This window comes from Rhinolophus ferrumequinum, chromosome 9, assembly GCF_004115265.2.
Source record: "Rhinolophus ferrumequinum isolate MPI-CBG mRhiFer1 chromosome 9, mRhiFer1_v1.p, whole genome shotgun sequence".
Classification (NCBI taxonomy): Eukaryota; Metazoa; Chordata; class Mammalia; order Chiroptera; family Rhinolophidae; genus Rhinolophus; species Rhinolophus ferrumequinum.
This window is the reverse complement of record NC_046292.1, coordinates 64,428,670-64,455,809: the sequence shown is the minus strand read 5'-3', so window position 1 is coordinate 64,455,809 and position 27,140 is coordinate 64,428,670. Positions and strand designations below refer to the sequence as shown.

Below are 27,140 nucleotides of genomic sequence, written 5' to 3'. Positions count from 1 at the left end.
TTGATCCATTTTAAGTTAATTTTTGCATATGATGCAAGATAAGGATCTAACTTCATTCTTTTGCATATGGATATCAAATTTTCTCAGCACTATTTATTAAAAAGACTATTCTCTCCCTATTTGATGGTTTTAGCATCCTTGTCAAAAATCATTTGACCATATATGTGAGGATTTATTTCTGGACTCTATTCCATTGGTCTATGTGTTTGTATGCCCGTATCCCGCTGCTTCGATTGCTGTAGCTTGTAATAAATTTTGAAATTGGAGTATGAGAGCCACAATTTTGTTCTTCTTTTCACGATTGTTTTGGCTATATTTTTTATCAATAAATTATCTCTTTATTGATAAGCCATATTTTTCATACTTTCCTTTAGTTCTAATGACACGGCTTCCTTTAGTTCTTCGAACATACCCAAAATAGCTGATTCAAGTCTTTCCTACTGAGTCCAATATCTGGACTTCCTCAGGGACAGTTTCTATTGATTGATTGCTTTTTTCACCATGTATATGGGTTATACTTTCTTTCTTTGCATGTCTTATATTTTTCTTGTCAAACACTGGACATTTTAAATAACATAACATGGCACATCTGGAAATCAAATTCTTCCCCCTACCCCAGTGTTTATTGTCATTGTTGTTGCTGTTTCTTTGTTTATTTAACAACTTTACTGAATTTAATAAAGTTTGTTATTCTTTGACATATGTGACCACTAAAGTCTCCTCTCAGTTGGCTCAGTGGTCGGCTAATGATTAGAGAGAGGTTTCCTTAAATGCCGGAACGAATGAGTCTCTCAATTTTTTCCAAGCATGTCTGTGTGCATGTTACAGCACTCCTTCAATGCTCAGCTAGGCAATTGACAACTATATTTTAGCCCAAACTTCCTTCTTTCGCAGATTCTGAAGGTCAACCAGAGGAAAGAGTTTAGGGCCATCTCAGGCTTTTCCTGAGCATGTGCACAGCCCTATTGCATGCACTTGAACTTCTAGATTCCCAGGAATATGTCAGAACTTTTCAGAGTCTCTATGGACATCTCATTCCCTAGCTTTTCCTTGTGTTTTGTTAGCCTATTGTTTGCCCAACTGTTTTCCACTGCTCCAGGCAGCCACAAAGTTAAATAATTCTCTCTAAATGTTTTTGAAAAGTTCTCCTGGGGAAAAGGCTTTTTGCTGTGAGTCAGATAAAACTAAAACAGCTTTGCAAGTGGTGTCTTCCAGGGAACTACTAGACAGGTGACAAATTAAAGCTCCAAAAAGTTCACTATCCTTACTGTAATCAAGCTATTTTTCTTAAATAAATGCTCCCACGTTGGTACATTTTGATAATTTCTGTAATTCTACAAAACATCATTCTGACTTATTTCCCCACCCAGTTTTCTCATTGCTTTTATAGAAGAGAGAATTATCAGGGTCACTACTTCACAATTTTTGCTGTTTTTTAACTTTCTAATCTTGAGCACACATCTTTTTAATATCTGTGTGATGAAATGGAAGAACATAATAAAGTATTTGTGCTGCATACTGAAGTACAGTGGTTGCCTCAAATAAAAACCCTTGTGGAATTGTTTGAGTTGCAAATTGAAGTACCTGGAACATGGAACACCATTTTTTACTTGACAGACGAACAATGTTATTCAAACATGAGTATTCAGCAGATGTTTTTTTTGAAAATGAATGAAATGAGCCTGTCATTTCAAAAAAAACAACTGACAAAATTTGATGCCAATGATAAATTTCAAACTCTCAAGCAAAATGAAGAATTGGGAAAAATTTGTATCTACTACCATAAGTTTGACAGCTTCCCAATATTATGTTTTTCTAATGAGATTTGTGATGATGTTAATGAATGTAATTTTTTAATATTATATAGTAAAATGTGTCAATATTTAGAAGATCTATATTATTGTAAGAACCAATATTTTCCAAGTGATAGGTAAAGATTCTTTCAAAGCTTAAGATAAACCCATAGATTTTAGTATAAATGAGTACAAAAAGTTTGCAGATATGGTTTCTGATGTCACATTTCAACTAACCCTTAAGAAACTACCATTTGTCAAGTTTTGGCATACTACTACCTAAGAACATCCATAATTATCTGAAAACGCTACTATTTTTTTCAACCGCATATCTCTAAAAAGCCAGATTTTCTTTATATATTTCGACTAAAACAGCATATAACAGATTGAATACAGAAGCATATGTGGAAATCTAGCTATCTTCTATTAATCCAGACATTAAAGAGATATACAAAGTATAACACAGTGCCATCCTTCTCACTGATTGCTCAGAAAATACAATTATTTTTATTAAAATCCAATATTTGCATTTTTTATTAAAAATGGTTTATATTAACGTATAAAGAGTTTATTGTTTTAAAACAACTAATAAAACTGTTTAAGATTTATGTTTTAATTTCTACTATAATAAATATCAAAAGTTATAACTAAGATGAAAAAAAGTTCTTTACAGCCCTTAATAATATTTAAAAGTGTAAAAGGATCCTGAGTCTGAAGGGTCTGAGAACTGCTATTCTAAGTTTTATAAGATTAAAGCCCTAATCACAAACCAATTAGAAAATATGAAGGTGGCTATTGTTTAGTACTTAATTCAGTTGCCCATGTTTAGTACCATTATTTTTATGTGACTCACGTCCAAAATCTATCCATTTATATAGGCATGGTGGTCAGAATTATTTCATCTGTACAGAACTTTTTAGGCTAACCCTTTCCGTTTCCTGAACAGGCCCTGCTTCTCTATCTCATGGCCTTTGTGCAAGGTTGCTACCTTTGCCTGGAAAGCCCTCCTACCCCTTCTACTCACAATTCTTATTTATTCTTTATATCTCAGCTCAGACGTTACTCCCTCAAGGAAGCTTTCCCTGATCTATCCCTTCCAGACCTCTTATATCCTTCAGAATTGATTCAGACTCCCTAATTTCTCTCATAGGCTTTTTTTTTTCCATTTTGTTTCATAGCACATATCACAATTTATAATTATGTATTTTTGAGGTGGTTTGATTAATGCCTTTCTTCCCCTCTAAACTTCAACTCCACAAGGACAAGTTTCTTTTTTTGCTTACCATTTTATCCTCAATTTGTATCACAGTGTTTGGCAATACACACACACACACACACACACACACACACACACACACACACACGCATTGTGTATTGTGTATATATACATATATGCAGAATGAGTCAATTATTTTCCAACATGAAAACCACATGTTGAGGCAAGAAAGATTACATTTTATTGATTGTCTCATCATTTTAAATTGTTTTTCACATTACCAACCATGAGTTACCATAAGTTATGGAGATCTGTTGAAAGCATTTTTTATTGTATCGACCTCCAACTAAAAAGATATCTTAGCAGTACAATCATTCTGAAAAAAATTAGATTGCTTGGTTTGCTTACACAGATGTCATTTCACAGAACTGTCTCCCAAATCATCCTTCTTAGTTTCCAAGCTTTTTAAAAACTAAAATACAAAAAGACTTACTAATGGTTATGCTGAGTCTTTCTCTGAAAATACCTCTTATTAAATGCAGGAAGAGATTGGATGTATACCATATTATTTCTTTTAGGACTAATGGTACATTTTCCAACTTCGGAAATTGTTTTTAAGACCACAGAAGTATCAGATTAAACTAATGTGACTACCTCAAGACAGTAGTATTTTATTCTGTTTTCCTCACAAGAATGTAACTGTTAAAAATTACTACAGTTATTTATTTTTCACTTTACAATTTATTAACTGGGGGGTCATATTTCCTTCTTCTTCCACTTGAGTAACTTTTGTGTGTGTTTTCATGCTGCAGAGACAAATAGTTTTTCATGTGAGGCTCCAGACTTTGGCCCTGTTTTAACTAGGAGACTTTTGAGATTTGGATGAAGGCAGCATATTGTCCTTTCAGATAGCTGGGCAATATTTGCAAGATCTGTCTGACCATAAGAGATGCAAATCCCTTTCAGATAAGTCTAGTATACTTTAACAGCAGTGCTTTCAGAATTTATAGCCTTTAATTTAGAGTACTCAGTGTTGATCTTATTGCTGATCTCAAATGGTTTTGTTTTACACAGAAACAAATGGACATCAATGCTGCTATTCAAGCGTTGATTGAATCACATACTGCCCTACAGATGGAGGTAATATATCTGGCTTTATTTACATTGGCAGTCTCAATATACAAATTAAACAGAAATTTTTTTCAGATGCCAAAATGTGGCTTTATCACAAATATTATATTTAAAACAGATTGAAAATAATTAAACCATTTTTAAGGACAAGGTAAGTCATTTTAATAAGCAGGAATATATACGTAGAATTTTTTAAGGAAAAATTTTAAAACAATAAGGTAATATTGTTAAAGTATTTTTTTAGTAAGGAATTTAGTACTGTAGAAGAAAATAGTTAAATGAAGTTGGCCATTTCTTAAAATGGGACCTATCATCACTACTCATTTTTCTTGTTTAAACTCTAGTTATACAATGTATAATTTTTTAAAACAATTTGCAGTAGGCATAGTGTTAAGGTTTTTTATATTAAGTTTTATGTCAGCTTGAAAACTAGACATTTGAGTGTGAACTTAATCTCTTATAGGATCAAGATCAATAAAACATACACGTATGCCTATATTAAAATATACGCTGTTTTTTACACCCTACTCTCAATTCGTTGTGCACAATAGGAATACATTTTTCTTCTGCCTTGATCTCTGTTGATCATTAAAGTTACCTACTGGTGACAGCTACTCTATGCTTTTTTACTAATTTGATTCCTACAATGACTTGGCAGAGCTACCAGAATACTGAAGTAACTTTAATTGACTACAGTGCAGAGATATTCAAAACCCTGAACTACCTTAGCAATCTACTGCGCAGCATCAAGAATCCTCTTGGTACAAGAGATAACCCAGCACGAATCTGCAAAGATTTGCTTAACTGTGAACACAAAGTATTAGATGGTAAGTTCTTGGTTTCCTCAAACTCTGAGGTCTATTTTCATTTCATCATTTCAGTGTGTTTGAGATTTGCAGTGTATTCATTCCAAATATTATTTATTTTGGTAAAATCCTGGTAGAAGGCATTTTAATGTCACCAAGAACCAAATATTCTTAGAGGGAGACACGTTTCTGATGTCAAAGTATCCTTTCTAAGGGCTTACCTTACTTTCTAAGGTCTTCTACTACCCAGCCTGATTGCTCCCTAACTTTACCCACCCCACCCATTACTATATTACTTGCATACACTTTGTTGTTGGAATGTATCACATTCATGTCAAAAATTCAAATAAGAAGAGAGGAACTTTGTGTTGGCAGACTGGAGCACTTGTCAAGACCACCAAAGTTGACAACATAAAGAAAGATATCATAGAACCGTCTCCATCACACCTCCTAAAATGGAATTTAAATGCCTCATAATCAAATGAAGGGAGTGGTTTGTTATTCTTGGAATTTTCCCATGCCTACACTGGTACCCCAACATCCATTAACCAGAGGTGCAAAAATGAATTTAGAGTAGAACCATCAAGGAAAAGATAAAGAGAGTGGAATAGTCATCATTATCTAATTATAAGTAGGGGAAATCCTGTCTGCTACAATATGTCATTTAATTTTAATTTCTATTGGGTCTATGGTCAGCTGTACAATCAACATTAGTAGTTATCATTTTTAGCTAAAAACTCTTGTCCCAACACAATGACACATAAGCTAATTTGGGGGAAAAAAACAACTATGTTATGTCATTCTGCAGGGTGAATAGTAGTCCACATTTTATTTTAATTTATATATACATACATGCCACACAAACACACACACACACACACACACTTTTCCAAAATCATCTGCTTCCATTCTGAAAGTGCAATGGAAATATTAATTTTATTTATATTAATAAAATGCTTAACTTTTATATACCTATATATCTTGCGAAGATTACATAAAAAACTAAAATAATATTTACAGTTATACCTGCCTGTAGTAATTCTAAGCTTGATACTTTTCTATATTTGAAGGCATAAAAATGCAATTCTATAAAATTGAAAGGAACAAACACATTATAAGATATACAGGTTCAATGAAATCTGATTCAAGGTCTGCCTTCGTTGGAGGAGAAGTAGCTAAGTGGTATGGATTGCAAGGTATCAGAAAGGTCTTAATGTCCAAAAATACTTTAATCACTAGGAGGTGGTTAAGTGCTGTTGAGAAACACAAAAGAGCAGGGACAGGGGGAATGTGATAGAAAGTGGAGTGGGGATGATGTTTTAAATAGAGTTAGATAAGGCATCTTTGAGAAACTGACATTTGAGCGATATCAGGAGGAGTTATGGGAAAAAGCTACAAGAAATCTAGGGAGAGCTTTCTGGGCAGAAAGAACAAATAAAAAACCCATGGGCCTGAGAGTGTACTTAACATGTTACTGTGATTAGCAAGAAGGCCAGTGTGACTGGAAGAGAGTGCATAATGGGGATACTGGCAGGAAATAGAGTCAGAAAGATAACAAGAAACCTGACCTATATAGGATTTTACAGACTACTCAAAAGACTTCAGCTTTTACTCTGAATAAGATGAGAAGCCATTGGAAGTTTTATGAGCAAAGAAATGACATGATTTGACTTAGATTTTAAAAATATTACTCTGGCTGATGTGTTGCAAATATAATGAAGACAAGGGCAAAAGAAGCCACTGTTGAAATAATCCAAGTAAAAGATGATGATGGATTGGCCTATAGTTGCTAGTAGGGGAAGTGATAAGATATAGTCATGTCTTTGGATGTGCTTTAAGGTACAGCAAGCAGTTCTTGTCGATAATTTGGATGTGGATTGTTAACCTAATAATAAAAGGCCAAAGTGAAAGAAAGTTTGCATTTATTTGATGTCCAAAGAATAGCTATTCAGAAAGCACAGATTCAGGCTGAAAACCAAATAGTGTTCCAATTAAGGGGAGAAGACAAGGAGTTTTTGTTTTTTGTTTTTTTTTTAAGAAAAGGAAGGGAAATGATTACATGAATAGAAGGAAAGAATTTCTATTTGTGTTAATAAGTCAAGGAAGGAGTTTCTAGAGTTTAAATAAGCTATGTTATTCATAGGTATACATGGTGGTGCTAATTCTAAAGGATGTCTTTAATTTTCAGTTCAGTAGTCAGAATGTCTGTTTTGAATGTCTTCTTAAAGAGTTGTTTGGAATACAACGTTGGTTAGGCCCAGTTCAAAGGGTATTTTGCCCATTTTAAACATACCAAAAGTTTCAGGAGTAAGACATGCAAGGCAATTAATTCCTCTGTGATGGCAGCTCCAACTCCATTTTGAAGTGGCTCCATTTATAGTATTTTTCACAGGGTTATGAGAGAAATAGAATGATAAGGGATGACTTTGAAGTTTTTGACTAAGAGACGAGAAGAGTGGGGTTCCTGTTCATAGAGATGAAGAAGCAAGTTTGCAGACAGATCAGTAGTTCAGTTTTGGACAGATTTCGTTTGAGATGTCTGTTAGGCATTCGAGTAAGAATGTCCAGTAAGTAGTTGGCTATTAAGGAAAGAAGTCAAAAGATAGATGGCTAGAGATAAAATCTTTTACCAAGGGTAAAGGTGAAAAATCATGAATTTGCATATAAATAGTATCTAATATCCTGAGACTGCTTGAGACTACCTAAAAAGAAGGTAAAGAGAAGAGATCTAAATACTGTGCCATAGGGCTCAGTAATGTGTAGAGATTGGGGAGATGACTGGGAACAGAAATAAAACTAAGAAGGGGCTATCCCTGAGATAGGAGGAAAACTAGATGAATGTGGAGTGACAAAAATGTTTGCCTGAGCAGGAAGGGATCGATTGGGTCAATGCCAAGTAAGGTGCAAACTGAGAAAGGCTACTGGATTTAACAATGTGAAGAGCTTTGATGACCTTCACAAAAGCAATTTAGAGGAATGATAGTGGTTAAAAACTTTTTAGATTTTAAGATAAAATGGTGAAGCCAGAGAGATTCTACTCACAGTAGTAAAGCAGGAAATTCAAATTGCCTGGCTAAATTTAAAAAATTGAATCAAAAGCATTAAATATAATAGCTAACAAAGTAGTGAGGAGCTTTCAAGCCAAGATTTTGAAGACGGCAGAGAGGTGAGCACAACACTTTCCCTGGGTGTGTTCAGAAACTGAGTAGTGCTTTGGGGACTTCAAAAGGCTAGGGGTCAAAAGTGGGAATCTGTGGCCCACCAAAGTACTTAAGTTTTCAAATGGCTCCACTCTAGGAAGAAAAGAGACATTCATACAAATTATAGCTCAGCTTTGTATCATTGAGATAGCTCAGAAAATCTCAAAATTTGAACTTGGACTAAGATTGTTCCAGACTGTTCATACCCCCTACATACCATCGTCTGTAAAAGATAACATCACCTTAGAACTCAAATAATTTCTCAAATATAGGGCCTAGTCCACAATCAATGATAACCAGTCATGCAAGTGGACAAATCACCATGAATGAGGACTGGCAGAAACAGCAGACAACAGAGGCAGACTCAAAAGAAAAAAATAAGAGGAAGAATTTGAAACTGAAAGTATAATAGCCAAGAAAAGCCTTCTATAACACAGCGTACTCACAGTAATAAGAGGGAAAGCAGAACATACGTGTGCAAGTACAGATTAGTAAGTAGCTGTAATCGTAGGAGCCTATGTCAGTTTTCTTCAGATAGCTTCAATTGTCTCAGTGAAATTGAAGGTTATCAGTTAAAAATAAAGGAATAGGTATAATACATTTAAGGGGAGAGGAAAAGGTTTCAAACCGTTAACTAGAACAGTGATTGAGGGAATGAATTAGGAAAACACAGTGTTATTGTCTCACAGCCTTACAAACATTTGAATTCAAAGTGAAGCCAGCCAGTATAGTGGTGTTTCTCTACAGTCACATTTACCCACATTTATAGGCACAAAACTGGACTTAGGTAAGGCTGGAGTTTTATAAGTCAAATACAATGAAGTGAGGGAAGGCAGGGAGGTTAAGGACAACTCTAAGGAAGTTATTATAGTAAAGGACTGTGAGTTTTAAGCTGGGTAAGAAGGGAAGTGAACACATGACTATGAGAGACAATGAGACACTACCCAAGAAGTGGTAGTATCAATGAATAGTAGGTCCTGATGGGATCAAAGAATTATTGGAAGGGAATGAGCTAGAAAGAGAAGAGAGGTGAAATTATGGAGAAATTCTAATTGTAGGTAATAACATAGGTTAGGGTGTGGCCTTAGAAGTTAATGATTAAAGTAAATTGGACAGGGAAGGATCAGGGGAAGGGTTCAAGAACATTGGTAGAAAAGAGCTCAAGTAACTAGGAGGCCAGGTTATTGGAAGTATCATCCATGTGGATTTAAAATCAAGAATTAGGTCATAAATAGATTTTCTAAAAGTAAAAGCTAAAGCTAAAATTTCCAAAGAAAGAAAGTCAACTATTACGATAGGAAAAGGTAATAGATGATATAATGTGATGACAGTAATTTAACCATGGAGCATTTTTAGGGAAAAAGCCAAGAGAATGGTCTGGAGGTGGCAAAGAGGAGCAAGAAAGACACCTTCCCGGCTCCAGATGCAATGCTATACAGGCTGTGGCAGAACTTGAAAGGGCTGCAAGGGAAGCAATGTCCTCAGGTGACAGCCAATTTTGAGTTAGGACATTTAGGTCTACAAAAGGTACATTACGATAGTGTGCTTTACATGTAGCTCAGCATATCCTGAAAAAATTATAAGGGCCCTACCCATTCACCATTGTACAATGTAATGCCTGAATTCAAAGCACTCTACCCCATATAACAACAAGAGTTTGCTTGATGGGCAACTTTTTATAAAGAATTTACTGCCTCACATAGTAATATAAAACTATTTCTTAGAAGAGAAAAGATTGTGAACAAAGATATGTTTACCCCCTCAGATAAGACTAGAAGCCTACATCAATCCTGGAGAAAAATCCAGGTCTAATTTCTGCACTTTATAAAATGTTCAAAATTCAGAGTAAATGGGGTAAAAAAGGGACTGGGAGGTAGGGTGGCTTTCATCCCTTTCTTTCATATTTTGATAGATCAGTGGTTCTCCAAATGTGGTCCCTCAACCAGAATTAGATTTTGTTGAAATGCAGATTCTCAAGCCCCACACCAGGTTTAATGAATCAGCAACTCTGGGGGTGGGGTCCAGCTACGTGTGTTTTAATAGATGGTTTAATGCCACTAAAGATTGAAAACCACTGCAATAGAGAACAGACCTCTACTCTTGGAGCTACCAATTCAGCACGTGTTTATTTTGAAGGATTAGTAGAATAGTAAAGGGAAGAATTTTGAAGTCTAAAATGATGTACCAAAGGAAGCCCAGGATAAACTAGAGGAATCTTTGCTACCGGGTAAGGGTGGAACAGACAAGGATGTCTACCTATTGTAGAAAGTGATCTTTGACCAATATGGTTTGATTGTCTTGCATTTGGAATAAGTCCAATTTCAATATTCTGAGCATGTTATTCTAGAATTATGATGCTAGTTCAATACTTTTTCAGGCTTAGTATTTCCTGTAGGCTAACTTTAGGCCCCATTTGATTCTTCTGGCCCCTCTATAGAGGCAAAGGTTGGCAGTCTTACACTGGCGGTAGGGACTTCAGTTTTTCCCACTTAGAAATCTGATGAAGAAAGTACCAAAATGATTACCATTTAACTGTATGTTTTTCTTTCTGAAAACAAAAAAAAAAATGTATTATTTTTATTTTAATTATCATAAAGATATATATTACCTCAGGGAGATTGAAGAAATTGTTTCTATTTTTTTTAATATATATTCTTTTTAAGAAATGTAGAACAGAAATATACACATATACCACATTAAGTGCAAGTTTTCTATTAACTGTGTAACTTTAGACAATTCACTTTCAGCTGTTGAGCTCATCTTATCTATAGAATGAAGCAATAAATTCAGCCATTTCATCACTTTTTATTAAAATTATGAAATGCCCTTAAATTGATAGGTATGTGAACAATATAATATTTTCAATATTAATTTTATATAATCCTTGCAGCTTCCATTTATTCACAAAATCTGAATATCTTTGTAATCTAAGTTTTTCTACAAGTAAGACAAAATGTCTCTTTAAAAAAATAATTTGTAAGAATTGTTCAAATATCTTTTAGTATAACATTTAAATATCTTAATGTTTTACAATAAATTAATAGGAAAATACTGGATTGATCCAAATCTCGGATGTCCTTCAGATGCCATTGAGGTTTTCTGCAATTTCAGTGCTGGTGGTCAAACATGTTTATCTCCTGTTTCTGTGACAAAGGTATGTATTCAATTTTAGAATGTATGTTAGTACTTGCCCAATATCCGTGAACAATGATTTAAAAAATTCTGTCACTTTAAATAATTGTGAATGAAAGCAAGGTATCATTCTCTACCTTACATAACAAAGAAATTTTTTGTTTTTAAAAAATAATCCAAGTAAATCTTGACATTTTAATTGTGTATTTTTATTATTGGCTTGTCTAAGCCTACTGTACTGATTATGTTTTTTAAATGTCTTTTAAAAATGTGGAATATATGTTTTTATGCATGAACATACATTAGAAAATCCCAAACAGCTGCAGGATTTGTAATCAGTAATCAGTTGCCTAAAGCTTTACTGAAAATTGTATCATCTTTAAAAGAGAAATTTTGCCACAAAACTTGCCTTTTTTGGTGATTGATCAAAAAGCGCCTCCCTTAAACATCCACTGACTATTATTTAAAACTTCATTCAAGTATAATTCTATAGACAAAATGTTTAAAATGAATGAAAGTATAACGCTGGGTAGTATAACAAGCATTTATAAAACCTAAAGCTTAGTTCTACCTATAACATATGTTGAAGAAATAAAAACTGCATTTCTTCATTTTTCTGGTTAAACCAGCTTGATATTACCAAGAACTTACTTCTCATTGACAAAGAACTGACAGACATGCCTATTGTGTATTTTGTCCATCATAAAAGGCAGCTAAAATGTGTAGTCTCTAACTGCTTGTCCTTAGACTGCTTTCTCCTCCTAAAATATCACCCTTCACGAACCAGCATGCTTCCCCAGTTCATCTCAATAGGCATTCACCATTACTGCCGCCAAAGCATAGGAAGGAAGGATTCTTCCATTTTTAGGGACTCTGTATACCTCTAATGAAGAGCAGCATGATAGTCCTGCTCCCCAAATATCCACATGCTCATCCTAAGTCCCCTGGATTTGGCCCAGGATTTTTACTTGGATTATCATAGAAGAAAGGGGTGGGGAGCATTGTGCAAAGGAGACTGGATCAGTAAAGGAATTGCACTCTAATTCTTTCCTTGACTGAATTAGTTCTCTCCTATCAATCAACTCAACCTGAGAAAGACAGAGCAGATAGTGGAAAGAAGAGTAGACGTGGAATCGGGACCTGGGTTCTAATTCCTATTCCTCTCATAACTTGGGAAATGATACTGTGAGCCACCAGAGAACCTGGTCTCGGCCAGGTGCTGTGCAAGCTAAATGACACTTGGCATCTCAGATCCTTACAACAACCCTGTCATGGCAGTGTTATACCCAGCTTGACCAACACAGAGACCAAGGCTCAGAAAGGTTACATTTTTCAAGTTTATGATCCTCATCTGTTAAACGAAGGCAGTTAAACTACTTAAACTCTTATGTTCCTTATGGTAACCCTTCCATGTTTTCATCCGTATGCCCTTCCTTTGTCTTTCTTCTCTTTTCCTGGGGTTTTACTTTTTATGTCGTTGTCATTTTATTTTCTTCTCTGTTGTCTCATATCAGATATTTTTCTAAGTTTATGTTGGGAAATTAATATAAATTCCTCAGGAGGACCCATTTATATTCACTTATGTTCATATCCTTACGTGAATACTGCTAAAATAATAATAATATGTTGAAAGCTATAGAAAAATCTACTTCTTTGCCTAAGCCTAGAAAATGTATAATCAGACCCTCTTGGTCCAATTTTGCCTTTTATTTTTCACTGTATTAGTTAATGATTGTTCATGCATTCATTCCTTCAATAAACATTTATTGATGACTCGCTATATGACTGGAACTGCATTAAAGCTGGCAACACCAAGAGTAAGAATCTGCCCTTGTCTTTAAAGGTTCTCACAGTTAAAGTTACTCAGTGAAGTTATTATTACAACTTGTAACTTACCTTTGGAAACAAACAAGCAAAAATATTTCAAATGGAAGTACAGAGACAGTTTCAGATTTTTATGAAAAAAATTAAAGCATTGATCAACAACAGACTACTAATGCATTTTAGTTAACATTATGAAAATTATCTTCATTTTTTTTGTGTGTCTCACCTGGTAGCCTAGTGGTATGCTGAAGCCAGCTCAGACTGGCCCCACTGCATGTTCAATGACACCACCTTGATAGCCTGAAATCAGTCATGGTGGGAGTATAAAATACCATGGAAATCTGAAAACGCTGTAAATCAGGGACTCCCCCCCACCGCCGTCTCTGCAAGTGCCAGTGGTGAAAGCATTTACCAGCACACCACTGACTGGCACTTAAATGCCAAGAAAAGCAGCTTTCTCAAGGCTGCCTTTCAAGGACTTTCCTCAGGTTTCCCCAAACTATAAATTTCACAATTGCCACATCTTATAACCTGCATATTGTTTCCATGACATTAGTTGGAGTTTGGAGTTGGAAAAGTCCAGATGAATTTCCTTCATTTACTGAGCTCAGAAGCCACCCAAATCATCACCATTCACTGTCTGAACACTCCAGTGTGGACAAGTGCTCAGACAAGTGGCTCAGGATTGCCTATTGGTTTCAAGGGATGGACTGGCCAGATTTTTGAAGAAAACACTCTGTTCGAACCTAAAGTGCTTTCAGATGACTGCAAGGTAAGGGAATGGCAGTTTTAGAATTGTTCAATTTAACTTACTTAAAATTTATAAAACTATAAAATTAAAATAACGAGACTAAGACTTTAATTGGAAACTGCAGATATAGAAGGATAGTAAGTTTTAATGTGCCTAATTCGTAATAACCATACATTTTTCAGAATCAATCATTTGTTTTTATCATATCTTGTCAACATTTGTCACACTCATTGGTCATCCATGGGTTTTTATATGCAAAACAGTGGTTAATAGATAAATTTATTTTTTGTTCCCCATATGAAATAATTATATCACATCTGGATAGATAGATAGATAATAGATAGATAAGGCATATAGATAAATAGATTTCTTTTACATATTTTTCACCACTGTGATTCTACATCTCATTTGTCAATGGAAGACAGATTATAGAGGCAAGTCAGTCCTATTTCATTTTGTTAGCCCCTATGCTTGATATAAAGTATGGGTATAATTGCAGATTAACTGGTCTACCAATCAATATTTTAATCATAGCCCATCTTCTCTATTAAAATAAATTACAAATGTTAGGAAAATTTTATAACTTTAAAACGTTGTGTTATTGACAAACTACTGTCCACAGACCGAGTCCAGCCCACCACTCGTTTTTGTAAATAAATGTTATTGGAACACAGCCACACTCATTTGTTTACTTACTGTGTATGGCTGTTATCACACTACAATGGCAGAGTTGAATAAATGCAATAGACTATATGCCCCACAAAACCTACATTTCCTATCTAGCTCTTTATAGAAACATTTTCCAACCAGTTATAGAGAATAGAGTTGTCCACCTACATACATATTAACAACTTTAAGTGGCTTGGTTTCCTATTCTTGTGTACTATGAAGCCCATGATTTAATGTCTGTTACCATTTTCAGGGAGCTCTACTTTCTCATAACATTTCATTTCTAGACAAATAGTGCTTACATATTTAAAAAATCATAGGCAACAGTCAGAAAAGTACTGGCTCATTCTCTACAAGTGAAGAGATCAATATAACCAACAAATCCATTTAACTCTCACAATTTTATCCAGAAACTTTCATTGACTCACTACTGGTATCTCTAAGACACAATCCATCCTTATTAGCTCTTTATTCAGCACTTACAACAGTCAAGCCCCAACCTTCCTTTCTAGCTTGGGCTTTCACTGGCTGTCTGCCCTAAACTGTGGCAAAACCTAATCTATTCTTCTTCTACTTCATCATCATCATCATATCAACAATTTCTACTAGTAGTTATTGGGGGCTTATTATATGGCAGGTACCATGTATTACATACATTATTTTATTTAGTTATAACAGCTGGGTGAAGAAATTATTAGTCTCATTTTATAGATAAGAAAGTGAAGGCACAGAAATGTTAAGTAACTTGCTCAAGGTCATGCAGCTAATAATGTACAACTTCAAAGCTTATGCCACAGTATACTGCTAGGGACTTTTAATTGAAATCTCTTTTAATCCTCACAGCACTGTGAGGTAGGTTTTTATTCCCATTTTATATGTGAGAAGACTGGCGGAACTTTATTCTCTAACAAAATCTCTTCCATGACAAAATATGTGTGCTTAAACCCCATGTTAGGCTTATTTTCACAACCACCTTCTACTTTTTCAACTATTTGTTGTTTTGTTTTACTCATGTCATTCCCTTTCTCTAAAATGCCCTCTCTACCTCTCTAACCAAGTGGAAATTTTAGGCATACTTTAAGGTCCATCTTAAATTCTGAATTCTGAATTCATAAAGCTTTCCCTAATATTCCAGTAGGAAAAGAGGAATTTAGCACTCATTATCTACATCATTTACACTGCACTTACCACCTATGGTCTCGTATTATGGCTATTTGTTTATGTTTTTTTCTTTCACCAACTAGATTTATAAGCTGCTAGATAGAATTCAGAAGCCAGAACTAATTTGTTTATCTTTATATTTCCCAAGTATTGTAAGAAAATAGAGAATTACATCGTATTCAACTGTGCGAAATGTACTTAGTGTTCAATAAATATTTCTTGAAAGATTTAATGAGTTAAATCTAACAGTGTCTTACATAGAGAACTCTAATTCTAGTTGTCACACCAAGCTTACGACTTCAGGAATTTATCTTCAGTGAGCTTCTATTGCCTTAACTTAAAATGGAATTTATAACTTAAATAGTATCTAAAGTTCCTTCAAATTTTAAAATTTATGCCATGATAATCCTGTGAATCAGTAAGTGAATAAATTCCTGAATAAAAAGCTTCACAAAACTAGTCACTTGTATTTCTCTATTTTGTCTTATTGAATCTTAATCATAGGAAATTTTATGATAGTTTTTGTTTCATAATAGAATTTATCAGAAACAAAAGAGCATACAGTAATAAGAGAAACAGAAAGCCTTAGAAGGAAGATAGGGAAGAAAGAAATTATATAAATGGTAACCACAAAATGGAAAAAAAAAAGAAACCTAAACAATGATTTAACAGAATTATAATTTACTCCTGACTAAAGAGATTATTTTGGTTATTTTCTACCTAAAGTACAGAGAGGTTGAGTAATTCATTCCCTTGCATCCAAAAAAATGCCCATCCTGAAGAATCAGTCCCCAGTAAAAGAACACAGAACAGATGGGTATTAATCATATTTGGAACAGTGCAGCCTTTTATTTCATATCTGGTCCAGTGATTCACAGACAACAGCAGCAAAAGGCTAGCCTTAGCCTCTGAAATTGAAAAATCAGAACACACAGTGTCATTTAGAGAAAGGAATAAGCCTATGTTTTCAATTATTTTTAGTAATTATTACCATTTATTGGGCACTTACTCTGTGCCAGGCATTGTCCCACATACTTTCTATTCATTATCTCTAATCCTTAAAATAAGTCTACATTGTCTCTGAAAAACATTGTCTGCTGACAATGACTGCTAATGAAACAATTACACATTAAAGTCTTTTGTTCTTATTTTACAGATTCAAGATGGCAGCTGGCATAAGGCAAAATTTCTTTTTCACACCCAGGACCCTAATCAACTTCCAGTAATTGAAGTACAAAAACTTCCTCATCTCAAAACTGAACGAAAATACTACATTGAAAGCAGTTCTGTATGCTTTCTCTAAAGTCTCTGAATTAGTTCCAAATTCATGCTGTTGGTCAGGTAATTGCTGCAGAGGGAAAAATATAGACAGAAAGATACTATTATTATGAAATGCATGGAATAAAGCATTGGCTAAATCTTAAAGAATCTCAGGAAGAAAAGACTTCCTCCTAGGAAGGAGAAAAGGCATTCTTTAAAGGACTATAATTGATAAAGTATTTAATTCTTTTAAAAATTATATTGATCTGAGTTTTCTTAGAGAACTCCCTAGAACTGAAAATTTATAAACATGGAATTCTTCAGGGTATCCTATATTTTTTGACTGTCTGAGAGCAAAGCACCCATTAGACAGCTGGAGATGCAGAGCACTACGGAGCAATACTGGCTAATGCTCCCAAATGTGCAATGCTTCTGTCTAAAAATTATAAGCCACAGTCTAATATGTCTTATTTTTCCAAATACTAAGCTGTATTCAGGTCCCCAATGGACATGTACATCTTAGCTGGTGGTACACTACCTCTTACGTGTTGCCTTTTTGTGTTGCTTGGTGCTCTTTCTAAAACAAGGTGCTTGTGGCTTTTGTAGACAATTTTCTTTTTTTGTCTTTGTCATTTTTTAAGAGTGTATGTACTGGTTGCATCAAGATATGTTTTGGTTGTTAGTACTTATTTTAATTTGTTTGGTCACATACTTAATAGCAAGTAAAACATTATTTATGTGAAGTCCTTGTTCTATTTTAAAATTCTCTTCGTGGATATGGAGTCAAAGCCAGTACATTGTGACCTGTGCTTATGCACAGGAGAATTGGGAAGTTTCTTTTGTTTTTGTTTTGTTTTTTAAATTGTTGTAAAAATTGTTATAGGCCAGCTACATCCAGTAGTAGGTTTGGGTTAGAGTTTGGGAATTGTGATATACTATTTTTTAAAATCCATGATCATCTGGAATGATACTATGTATATATATATTTTGTAAAGTTTTGATTCAGCAAATCTTTTGAAATTGCTGCTGTTTTAAATTATAAAAGCTTTATATTTGTGCTTCTTAGAAATTACATGTTTTTATAGTATTCATTGATTTTCTTTCACTGTTCTTAAATTTAATGTGTTGGGACCTAAAAGAATTAAATTTATCAATCTTTTAAGCAAAATCCAGAAAAAAAATAAAACAGTCTTTTGCCATTTAAAATAGGCTCATCCAATTCAGACTTTTCTTGTTGCCAGAGAAATGTTAGTTCACTATTAGAAGAAAAATATTATACCTTTGGTATTTAGAAAAGCTTGTACATTCATTATAAACATACCTTTAGCTGCAGCAAACCACACTTACCTATCTATAATAAAAATTTGCTTTAAATTTGTTTTGGTGGTATTTGTTTTTCTTCTTTTGTTGCCATATACTTTTATTATATATGATAGCCCCTCTGGTACAGCCCTTCTCTAAAATATACATATATATATATATATATATATATATATATATATATATATATATATATGCATTATTGCAAAGTGTCTGTTACATACCTATAAAAGGATTATATGGCCTATTTCCCATTTGCACAAAATGAGATCATGACACAGAAATAAACTCTTCCATATGTGGTCAATTGATTTTCAATAAGGGTGGGAAGATCATTCAATGGGAAAAAGGAAAGATTTTTTCAACAAATGCTGCTGGGAAAACTGTATATCCACATGCAAAAGAATGAAGTTGGACCCTTACCTTACATCATATATAAAAATTAACTCAAAATCCTAAATGTAAGAGCTAAAACTTTAAAACTCTTAGGAGAAAACATAGGGGAAAAGGTTTCATGACATTGGACTTGGCACTGACTTCTTAGAGATGACACTGAAAGCACAATCAAAAAAGAAAACAGTAAATTGAACTACATCAAAATTTAAAACTTCTGTGCATCAAAAGACATTGTCAAGAAAGTGAAAGCTATCCCACAGAATGGGAGAAAATATTTGCAAATCATGCATCTGATAAGGGATTATTATCCAGAATGTATAAAGAACTCCTACAACTCAAACAAACAAAAAGAAAAACCAAGCAACCCAATTGAAAAATGGGCAAAGGACTTAATAGAAACTTCTCCAAAGCAGATAGTATACAAATGGACAACAAATGAAAAGATACTCAACTTCACTAGTCATTAGGAAAATACAAATCAAAACCAGTTAGATACCACTTCACACCCATCAGGATGGCTATTATCCAGAGAGAGAGAGAAAGAAAGTAACAAGTGTTGGTGAGGTTGTGGATATACTGGAAACCTGTACATTGTTGATGGGATTGTAAAATGGTGCAGCCACTGTGGAAAAAAGTTTGGCAGTTCCTCAAAGTTAAACATGGAATTACCATATGATCCAGAAATTCTTCTTCATGTATGCATACTCAAAAGAATTGAAAGAAGGGACTCAAGCAGATATTTGTACACCAGTGTTCATAGAGGTATTATTCAGAATATCCAAAAGATGGAAACAACCCAAGTGTGCATAAACAAAATGTGGTTTGTACATGCAATGGAATATTATTCAGCCTTAAAAAGAAATGAAATTCTGATACATGCGACAACATTGATGTACCTTAAAAACATGCTAAGTTAAATAAGCTAGACAAGGAAAAAAGGACAAATATTGTATGATTCCACCTATATAAAATACATGAATAGAACAAATTCAGAGACAGAAAATACAATAGAGGTTACCAGAGATGCTGGGTGAGGTGGGAATGGGGAATTATTTTTAAATGAGTACAGAGTTTCTGTTTAGGATGATGACAAATTTCTGGAGATAGATGGTAATGAAGCTTGCACAACAATATGAATGTACTTAATGCAACTGAATGGTGTACTTTATTGATTAAAATGACCAATTTTATGTAGTATATTTTGCCATAGTTTTTTCTAATGGAGTTATGGCAAAGATGTATGATTTCCTGCTTAAGGAACATAGAAATGTTTTTAAAACAGTGAAGGTTTATTTTAAAGGAAGGAAACCATAGTTTTAAATTCTAGTTTCAGTCTACATGCTATTACCTTTTGTTACCTCCCCAAAAAAAGAGACCTATTTTAGAGACCTAAATGATTTCCTAGATATAATTTAAGAAATATATATAAAATAGAAATACTTTGTTTCTTTTGTTTCTAAAATATTAATTTTAAAGTAAATTTGAATCAACTTAATCATAGGCAGTATAGTACCCTGTTTCCCTGAATATAAGACCTAGCCAGATAATCAGCTCTAATGCGTCTTTTGGAGCAAAAATTAATATAAGACTGGGTATTTTATTATATTGTAAAGACCCAGTCTTATAGTAAAATAAAACCAGGTCTTATATTAATTCTTGCTCCAAAAGACACATTAGAGCTGATTGTCCAGCTGGGTCTTATTTTCAGGGAAACACGGTAGTAGCAGAGTGCTCTGAGGAGTAGCTGTGTGACATATATTCATCATTGAGTGTATTATATAGTATATTCATCATTGCCTCAGTTTCTTCACTGTAAAATGGGGATAATAAAAGTAAAAGTCTGTATTAGTTAGGATTCTCCAGAGAAACAGAACTGGTAGGAAAGATAGATATAGAGATATAGATTTTATAGATTTTATATATATATATGTATATATATATATATAAACTATGTTATAATACATTATATATTAAATGTATATGTATTACAATAATAATATATATACACATATATATACATAATATGGAGATTTATTGTGACGAATTGACTCACATGATTATGGAAGCTGAGAAGTCCCACAATCTGTTGTCTGAAAGCTGGAGACCCAGGAAAGCTATGGCGTAATTCAGTTAGGTCTAAAGGGCTGAGAACCAGGGGAGTCAGTGGTTTAAAACCCATTCCAGGGGCTGGAGAAGATGAGATGTCCCAACTCAAGTAGGCAAACAGAAAGCAAAAGGGAGCACATTCCTCCTTTTTCTGCCTTTTGTTCTACTCACGCTCTCAAATGATTGGATGGTGCCCACCCACATGGGGGAGGGCTATTTACTGAGTCCACTGATTCAAATGCTAATCTCATCCAGAAACACCCTCACAGACACCGAAAAATAATTTGTAATCTGGAATGCCCAGTACAGAGACCTGAGACTAATGTTAGGGTATTATAGCAAGAAGGTTCAATCCTATACTGAAGGAGCCAGGCTTATACAGAGCTTTACTCCACTGAGGTGGAAAAGGGAGGGAAAAGGATTTCAGGAATTGGATAGGAATTCAGTGACAGCCCCACGTACCTTCTGCCTCCCTTTCTCTGTCCCTGCCCTGTCTCTGTTCTTGCAGGCAATACCCTGGCTCAATACTCCCACAACCCAAAGTTCCCTCCTCCAGAGCTACTCAAGCCTCACTTTTCCTTCAAAACTGCCATTCAAGGATACCACCACAACCTCCAATATCTCCATTAAAACTATAGTCCCACAGTGTTGATTGTTTAATTTAGGTGATTAGCTGTGATGCTACCAAGGATCCTCTCTGGTGTAACGATTTCCCTTCCAGGGACTGTGAAAAAAAATACACAGATTATAAGAACAAATGAAGGAAATGACAAAAGTTCCAAATTTTACAAAGTCTTTATGCTTCTGATCTGTAGGTCCAGAAATTTCTCTGGAAATCCAGATGGTTTTATTCTGGATCAACACTCCCTCTCATTGCTCCCATCTCCCAAACCTTGTCTTTATCAAGGCCACCAGGATTCTTTCTGTCATTTAGCCCCTTTTCGTAAGTGTAAACATATCATCTAGCCTGAAAATCCAGTCAGGCTCCTTTTGACTTTGTAGACGGCTGACACCTCTAAGTATCTCCAAAAGAGGCTATGATTCCTCGAGAAGTTTCTTCCTCACAATCCATACAAAGATGTTACTAAACTCTCTCAACTTCAATCCTCCTTCCAGCACTGTTCAAACGGTCGTGCCCCAACTAAGGTTTTATAATTACTCCTTCATTCTGCTCATCCATTCAAAATTCCCATTCCCTGAGCAATGTGTGAATGAATGATAACAGCTAAATGCCCTCCAAATTATGACAGGATTTGAGGGGGGAGTGCAAAGCAGCCCACAGCTACCAAGCCATTTCTTTGGAGTCTCCTTGTGCAGTGAGAAAAATATATCACAGACATGATGTGAAGATTAAGTGAATTGCCTACATTATTATTATAATGTAATAATAATTTTAAAGAGTAATTGAAACATTCTGTGTATTTTTGTATTTTTTAGATCTTCTAGTCCTGGGGATTGAATTTTGGGCCCAGTTTTTAAATAGGGAGTGTGTGTGTGTGTATATATATATATATATGTATCATATAGATACATATGATATAGATATATAGATATAACTCTAAGATTACATATATACATATATGTGTATGTGTATGTTAGTAGTATATATAGAATCCTGTAGGATGCTGGGAGTGGGGCACTGGTCGATGTGGGCTATTACTGACAAATAATTGAAAGAACGAAAGTTAATGCTTTCTTTCCTATCTGAAACCTATAGGGATTCTCAGTAATAATAGCCCCGTATATTGAGTTTGTTTCAGTCACTGCTAGCTTATTTCCATGCAGGATTCCATTTGATCTTTACAATAATCCTAAGAGATTTGCAATACCGTCGTGTCTAGTTTCTAGGTGAAGAAACTGAAGATTGGAGAGGTGTAACATAAGGTATTTCTTCCATTTTCATACAAGATTAATCTTTAATATAAATCAGGGTGGATCTTTCCATTCCAAGATAATGGGTTTAGCTTGTCTCTCCGCCCGGATCCTCCAGTTTTCACAGAGAGGAATGTAGTCACGCGCAGAAGGTGTGGCGGGAAGCGGCCTCCCCAGGGGAAGGATTTGGCGAAGCCCCGCCCCGAAGGCGGGACCGTGGTGGGCGTGGCCTCATGACAATTTGGAGTATCTGGGCCGGGCCGCTGCAGAGCCGTAAAGAACTCTACGAGTCGTGAAGTGGCGAAGCGCGGAAGTGTTGCTTTACGACGATTTGGAGGAACACGCCAGGCCGGCGCTCACTGCTTATGACTTCTCTGCCCCACACGTGGGCCGCTGTCGGTGATCCCGCCGGTAGCTCATACTGTTGGCGTGGACCAGCCATACTGGAGGACAGAGTGGCAGCGGATGCCAGGGGTCGTGAGCTGATGGATTTTGCTGCCGAGAATGAAGGAACGTCGGGAGGCGGTCTCCAGATTGGAGCTGAAGGGGCGCGGCTCTGTCTCCAGTCCTGTACGGAGGGAGTCAGGTCCGTAGCAGGGACCGAGGAGGCCTGCGGTGGAGAGGCGGGTTATGAACTGACAGGACTGGGAAAGATAGGGAGTAGAGAAGAAGGAAGTGGACAAAAGGCAGAGCAAATGCGAATGGACCTATCGGTTGTGAAGCAAGAAGTTATGGACTGGTCGGAAATGAAAGAAGGTATGCTGGACGGCCAGTGGGTAAAGCAGGAGGTGGAGGATGGGCCAGAGGTGAAGGAGGAGAAACCGGACACATTGGAGGTGAAGGAGGAGAAACCGGACACATCGGAGGTGAAGCAGGAGATAGGTAGTAGTTTGGTGGTAAAAGAAGAGAAAATGAATGAGCCAGAGGTGAAGGAAGAGAAAGTGAAAGTAAAGGAAGAGGTGATGGACTGGCTAGAGGTGAAGGAAGAGAAGAAAGAAAACTTGGAGATAAAACAGGAGGAGGCGTTTGTTGGTCAGAACATAAAAGAGGAGGTAATGATGGATGAGGTGTGTGTAAAAGAAGAAAAGTATTTCCCGAAGCAAGAAATGATGGATGATACAAAGGTGAAAGAAGAGCCTCAGATAAGTTGCCCAGTGGGCTCCAAGCGGAAACTGGCCATGTCAAGGTAAGGCAGGGAGATACCCAGTGGAGGAATAAAGCTGTGGAGTTGTCTCATGTCTAGATCGGAGGAAACTACACTACCAGCGCTGTGTGGAATAATGGAAAAGAAGCACAAATCTGGGGCTCCTAGAGCCTGAGTGGTGAAAGTGGGGAATTGGTAAGGGAGGGTTTTGTCAGGTGGCAACAAATTCAGTGAAAATCAGAGGTTGTTAGTGTCCGGTGAGCAAATTAGGAGGTGAAAATTGTGGAAACCAGAAAACCTGTGGACCAGATTCTGGCTTGACTAACTACTATGCTCTTGATTCAGTATCTTGAGAGAGGATAAACATGAGAGAAAAATCTCATAAAACCAACAATGACAGAGTGGATTGAGTTAAAATTAGACAAAATGCACTTGAACTCACCCAATTGTCCAGTTTCTGTATGGGTACTATGAATATTTACTACTTTTGATTTAATTTCCAAATAGTGTGTAATCCTGTGGCCGCATAGGAAATAAAAGTGTGGTCAAATTCTTGGGACTGTTACTGTCTAGGACACAATAGGCGAAATAGAAGTAGCTGTAGTTTGGTTGTCAGTATCCCAAGATCCTAGAAGAGCAGTTGAAGACAGGTGATGCGTAATAGCATTTCAAGATTATTTTGATGCCCATTCTAGGTTGGGGGTGGGGTTGAGGAAAAAAGATGCAACTTCTTTTTTTTTTTATTAATTTATTTTTAATTTATTGGGGTGACAATTGTTAGTAAAATTACATAGATTTCAGGTGTGCAATTCTGTATCACATCATCCATAAATCACACTGTGTGTTCACCACCCAGAGTCAGCTCCCCTTCCATCTTGAGATAAACGAAAATGAAAACACGGCAACTTCTTTTTACTGTCTAAATTCGATTGGGTCTTACATTCTTCTACTGGTGTGTGTGCCTTTAAGATAGCTAAACATAGCTAGCTCATGGATTGGACTTCTGGGTATAATATGCACACACTCACACAATCTTTAGCAGATTGCCGGGAATTACAAGTTAAAATATCATTGAAAATCTCATTCTCTGATTATAGTAGAAAAAGAAGTCAAAGGTGAGACGATTTTTTTAAAATTTAATACATTTTTTAAATTACATGTCATTAACAATATTATAAATGTAATTGTCATTTGGAGACAGTTTCCAGCTATTAAGTATTTTATCAGTTACATGCATTATACTTTACTCACTACGACTATCTCTGTAAATTGATTGTGATGAGTAATTAAGTCAGATTAAGTTTATAAACAAATAGGGAGAATTAATATTTGATAATTAAATTTCATATGGGCTTTTATAGGTGTGAAACTTGTGGTACAGAAGAAGCAAAATACAGATGTCCACGTTGTATGCGATATTCTTGCAGGTATATATGTAATTTCCTACCTTATTACCTCTATCTGTACTTTTGTTACCTCCAAGTATAAAAGTACTTCCTCTTTGTCTCTTTAGTTTGCCCTGTGTAAAGAAGCACAAAGCAGAACTGACATGTAATGGAGTTCGAGATAAAACTGCATATGTTTCAGTACAACAGTTTACTGAAATGAATCTCTTAAGTGGTAAGCCATCTTATGCATAGCAGATTGATGTTTTCTAGAAATTGACACATATCATTTGTTTATTTTTCTATTTTGAAATTTGCAGATTATAGATTTTTGGAAGATGTGGCAAGAACAGCAGACCATATTTCCAGAGATGCTTTACTGAAAAGACCATTAAGCAATAAACATGTAAGTATTTCTTCTAATCCATTCTTATTAGAATTCCTTCTGATTAGATTCATTTTTTTCACTCAGCAAATAAATGTATTAAGTAGCTACCATGGTCTCAGACTATTCCAGTTACTAGGATACAGCAGTGACCAAAACGAAGTCCTTCCCCTCATGGAGCTTGTAGGGATAGAGACAGGAGATAAGTAGAAGAACAAATATAATTTCAGATATAGTTAAATGCATGTGGAAAATAAAGAAAGCACAGGAGGTTAAAGAAAATGAGAATGGTGTTTGTTGGGTGGAAGTTGTGAGGGTACCATTTTTGATACAGTGGTCAGGAGAAGTTCCTCTGAGAGGTGACATTTAAGCAGCGATCTGAATGATGAGAAAGAAGCAGTCATGTGAACATTTGGCCGAAGACTTACCAGGTAAAAACAAAAGCAAAAATAAAGACTCTGAATCAAGAATGAGGTTGGTGTGTTTGAGGAATTAAAAAAGGAGTGAGGTGACTGAAGCATAGCTGACAGGAGAATGTCGAACATGAGTTCAGAGAAACTGGTGAGGGTTCTAATCTAAGTGAAAATGGAAACCATGGGAGGGTTTTGAGAGTGTTTTCTTTTTGAATGATCACTCTTGCTGCTGTGTAGAAAATGGACTTTAGCTGGCAAGAGTGGAAGATGGGACGCGAGGAAACCAGTTACAACATTATTGCTGTGGTTTAGGTGAGAGATGATGCTGTTAGAATTACTGGAAAGAAATTCGATTCTGGTTTTGAAGGAAGAGCCAACAGGACTTGGTGTTTCACTACACTTAATTTTCATACTCTTTCGTTCCTTTTTCATTCTTTGAGTGCTGTTCAGGATTAAAGCTTATATATTTGAAATATTTTGCAACTGCTATTGTTCCAGAAATTCTTTAACATTATAATTAAATTATGTCATGAATTATGTGCATTTTTCAGATACAATTTTAGTATTGAAGTTGCAGAATTTTAATACCTTTTAAATACCTCATTTTCTTGGAGTTACTGGGACAGACATGACATTACATATATTTGAAAGATTATCATGCATCAACTCTTTTTTCTTCAAGCTTAATTAGACATATTAAAATTCTACTTAAAAGAAAAGTTACTTTTTAATTTTGTTCTTTTTGTGAAGCACGGCCTACACATTAAAAACGTATGAAAGAAATGCACCGTTTAATGAATACTTATAAAGTGAACATCCATGTAACATCCTGTAACAGGTCTAAAAATTAGAACATTTACCAGTTTCTCAGAAGTTGCCTGCAACTCTTTTGGGCCCTTCCCTGATCCATTCTTATTTCTGAATAGCTTTCTAGTTTAGGACCATACCACAATTTATCCATTCTATCCTTCATGGACTTTGGGTTTTCTGTAATAACAAAAATCTTTAGAAACAATTCTACTATGAACAATTTTTTTATGGATTGTGGTTTGCATGTGCACACGTTTTTCTAGGGTTTCTACCTGGGAGTGGAATTGCTTTATTGTGGGGTGTGTGTATCTTCAGTTTAACTAGATTACCAAAATATTTTCCAAAGTGGTTATACCAGCTCCCAAT

General features: G+C 35.3%; 2 protein-coding genes across 3 annotated transcripts in view; both read left to right on the top strand.

The window, feature by feature from the left end:
* The window catches only part of COL24A1 (collagen type XXIV alpha 1 chain), a 303,518-nt gene extending 285,449 nt beyond the window's left edge, over nt 1-18,069 (top strand). The window contains exons 56-60 of the mRNA XM_033113285.1: nt 4,084-4,149; nt 4,799-4,967; nt 11,191-11,300; nt 13,659-13,874; nt 16,840-18,069. Coding sequence (XP_032969176.1) covers nt 4,084-4,149; nt 4,799-4,967; nt 11,191-11,300; nt 13,659-13,874; nt 16,840-16,986 — 708 coding nt within the window. The 3' untranslated portion in view covers nt 16,987-18,069. The remainder of the gene's footprint in view (nt 1-4,083; nt 4,150-4,798; nt 4,968-11,190; nt 11,301-13,658; nt 13,875-16,839) is intronic.
* A 4,848-nt stretch (nt 18,070-22,917) lies between these two features.
* ZNHIT6 (zinc finger HIT-type containing 6) overlaps nt 22,918-27,140 on the top strand; it is a 60,821-nt gene continuing 56,598 nt past the window's right edge. For both annotated transcript variants that reach the window (XR_004423972.1, XM_033115997.1), the window contains exons 1-4: nt 22,918-23,823; nt 25,143-25,208; nt 25,295-25,401; nt 25,487-25,572. Coding sequence is in view for 1 of the 2 variants with exons in the window: in XM_033115997.1 (XP_032971888.1) it covers nt 23,003-23,823; nt 25,143-25,208; nt 25,295-25,401; nt 25,487-25,572 (1,080 nt within the window). In the remaining variant the exon portion in view is untranslated. The remainder of the gene's footprint in view (nt 23,824-25,142; nt 25,209-25,294; nt 25,402-25,486; nt 25,573-27,140) is intronic.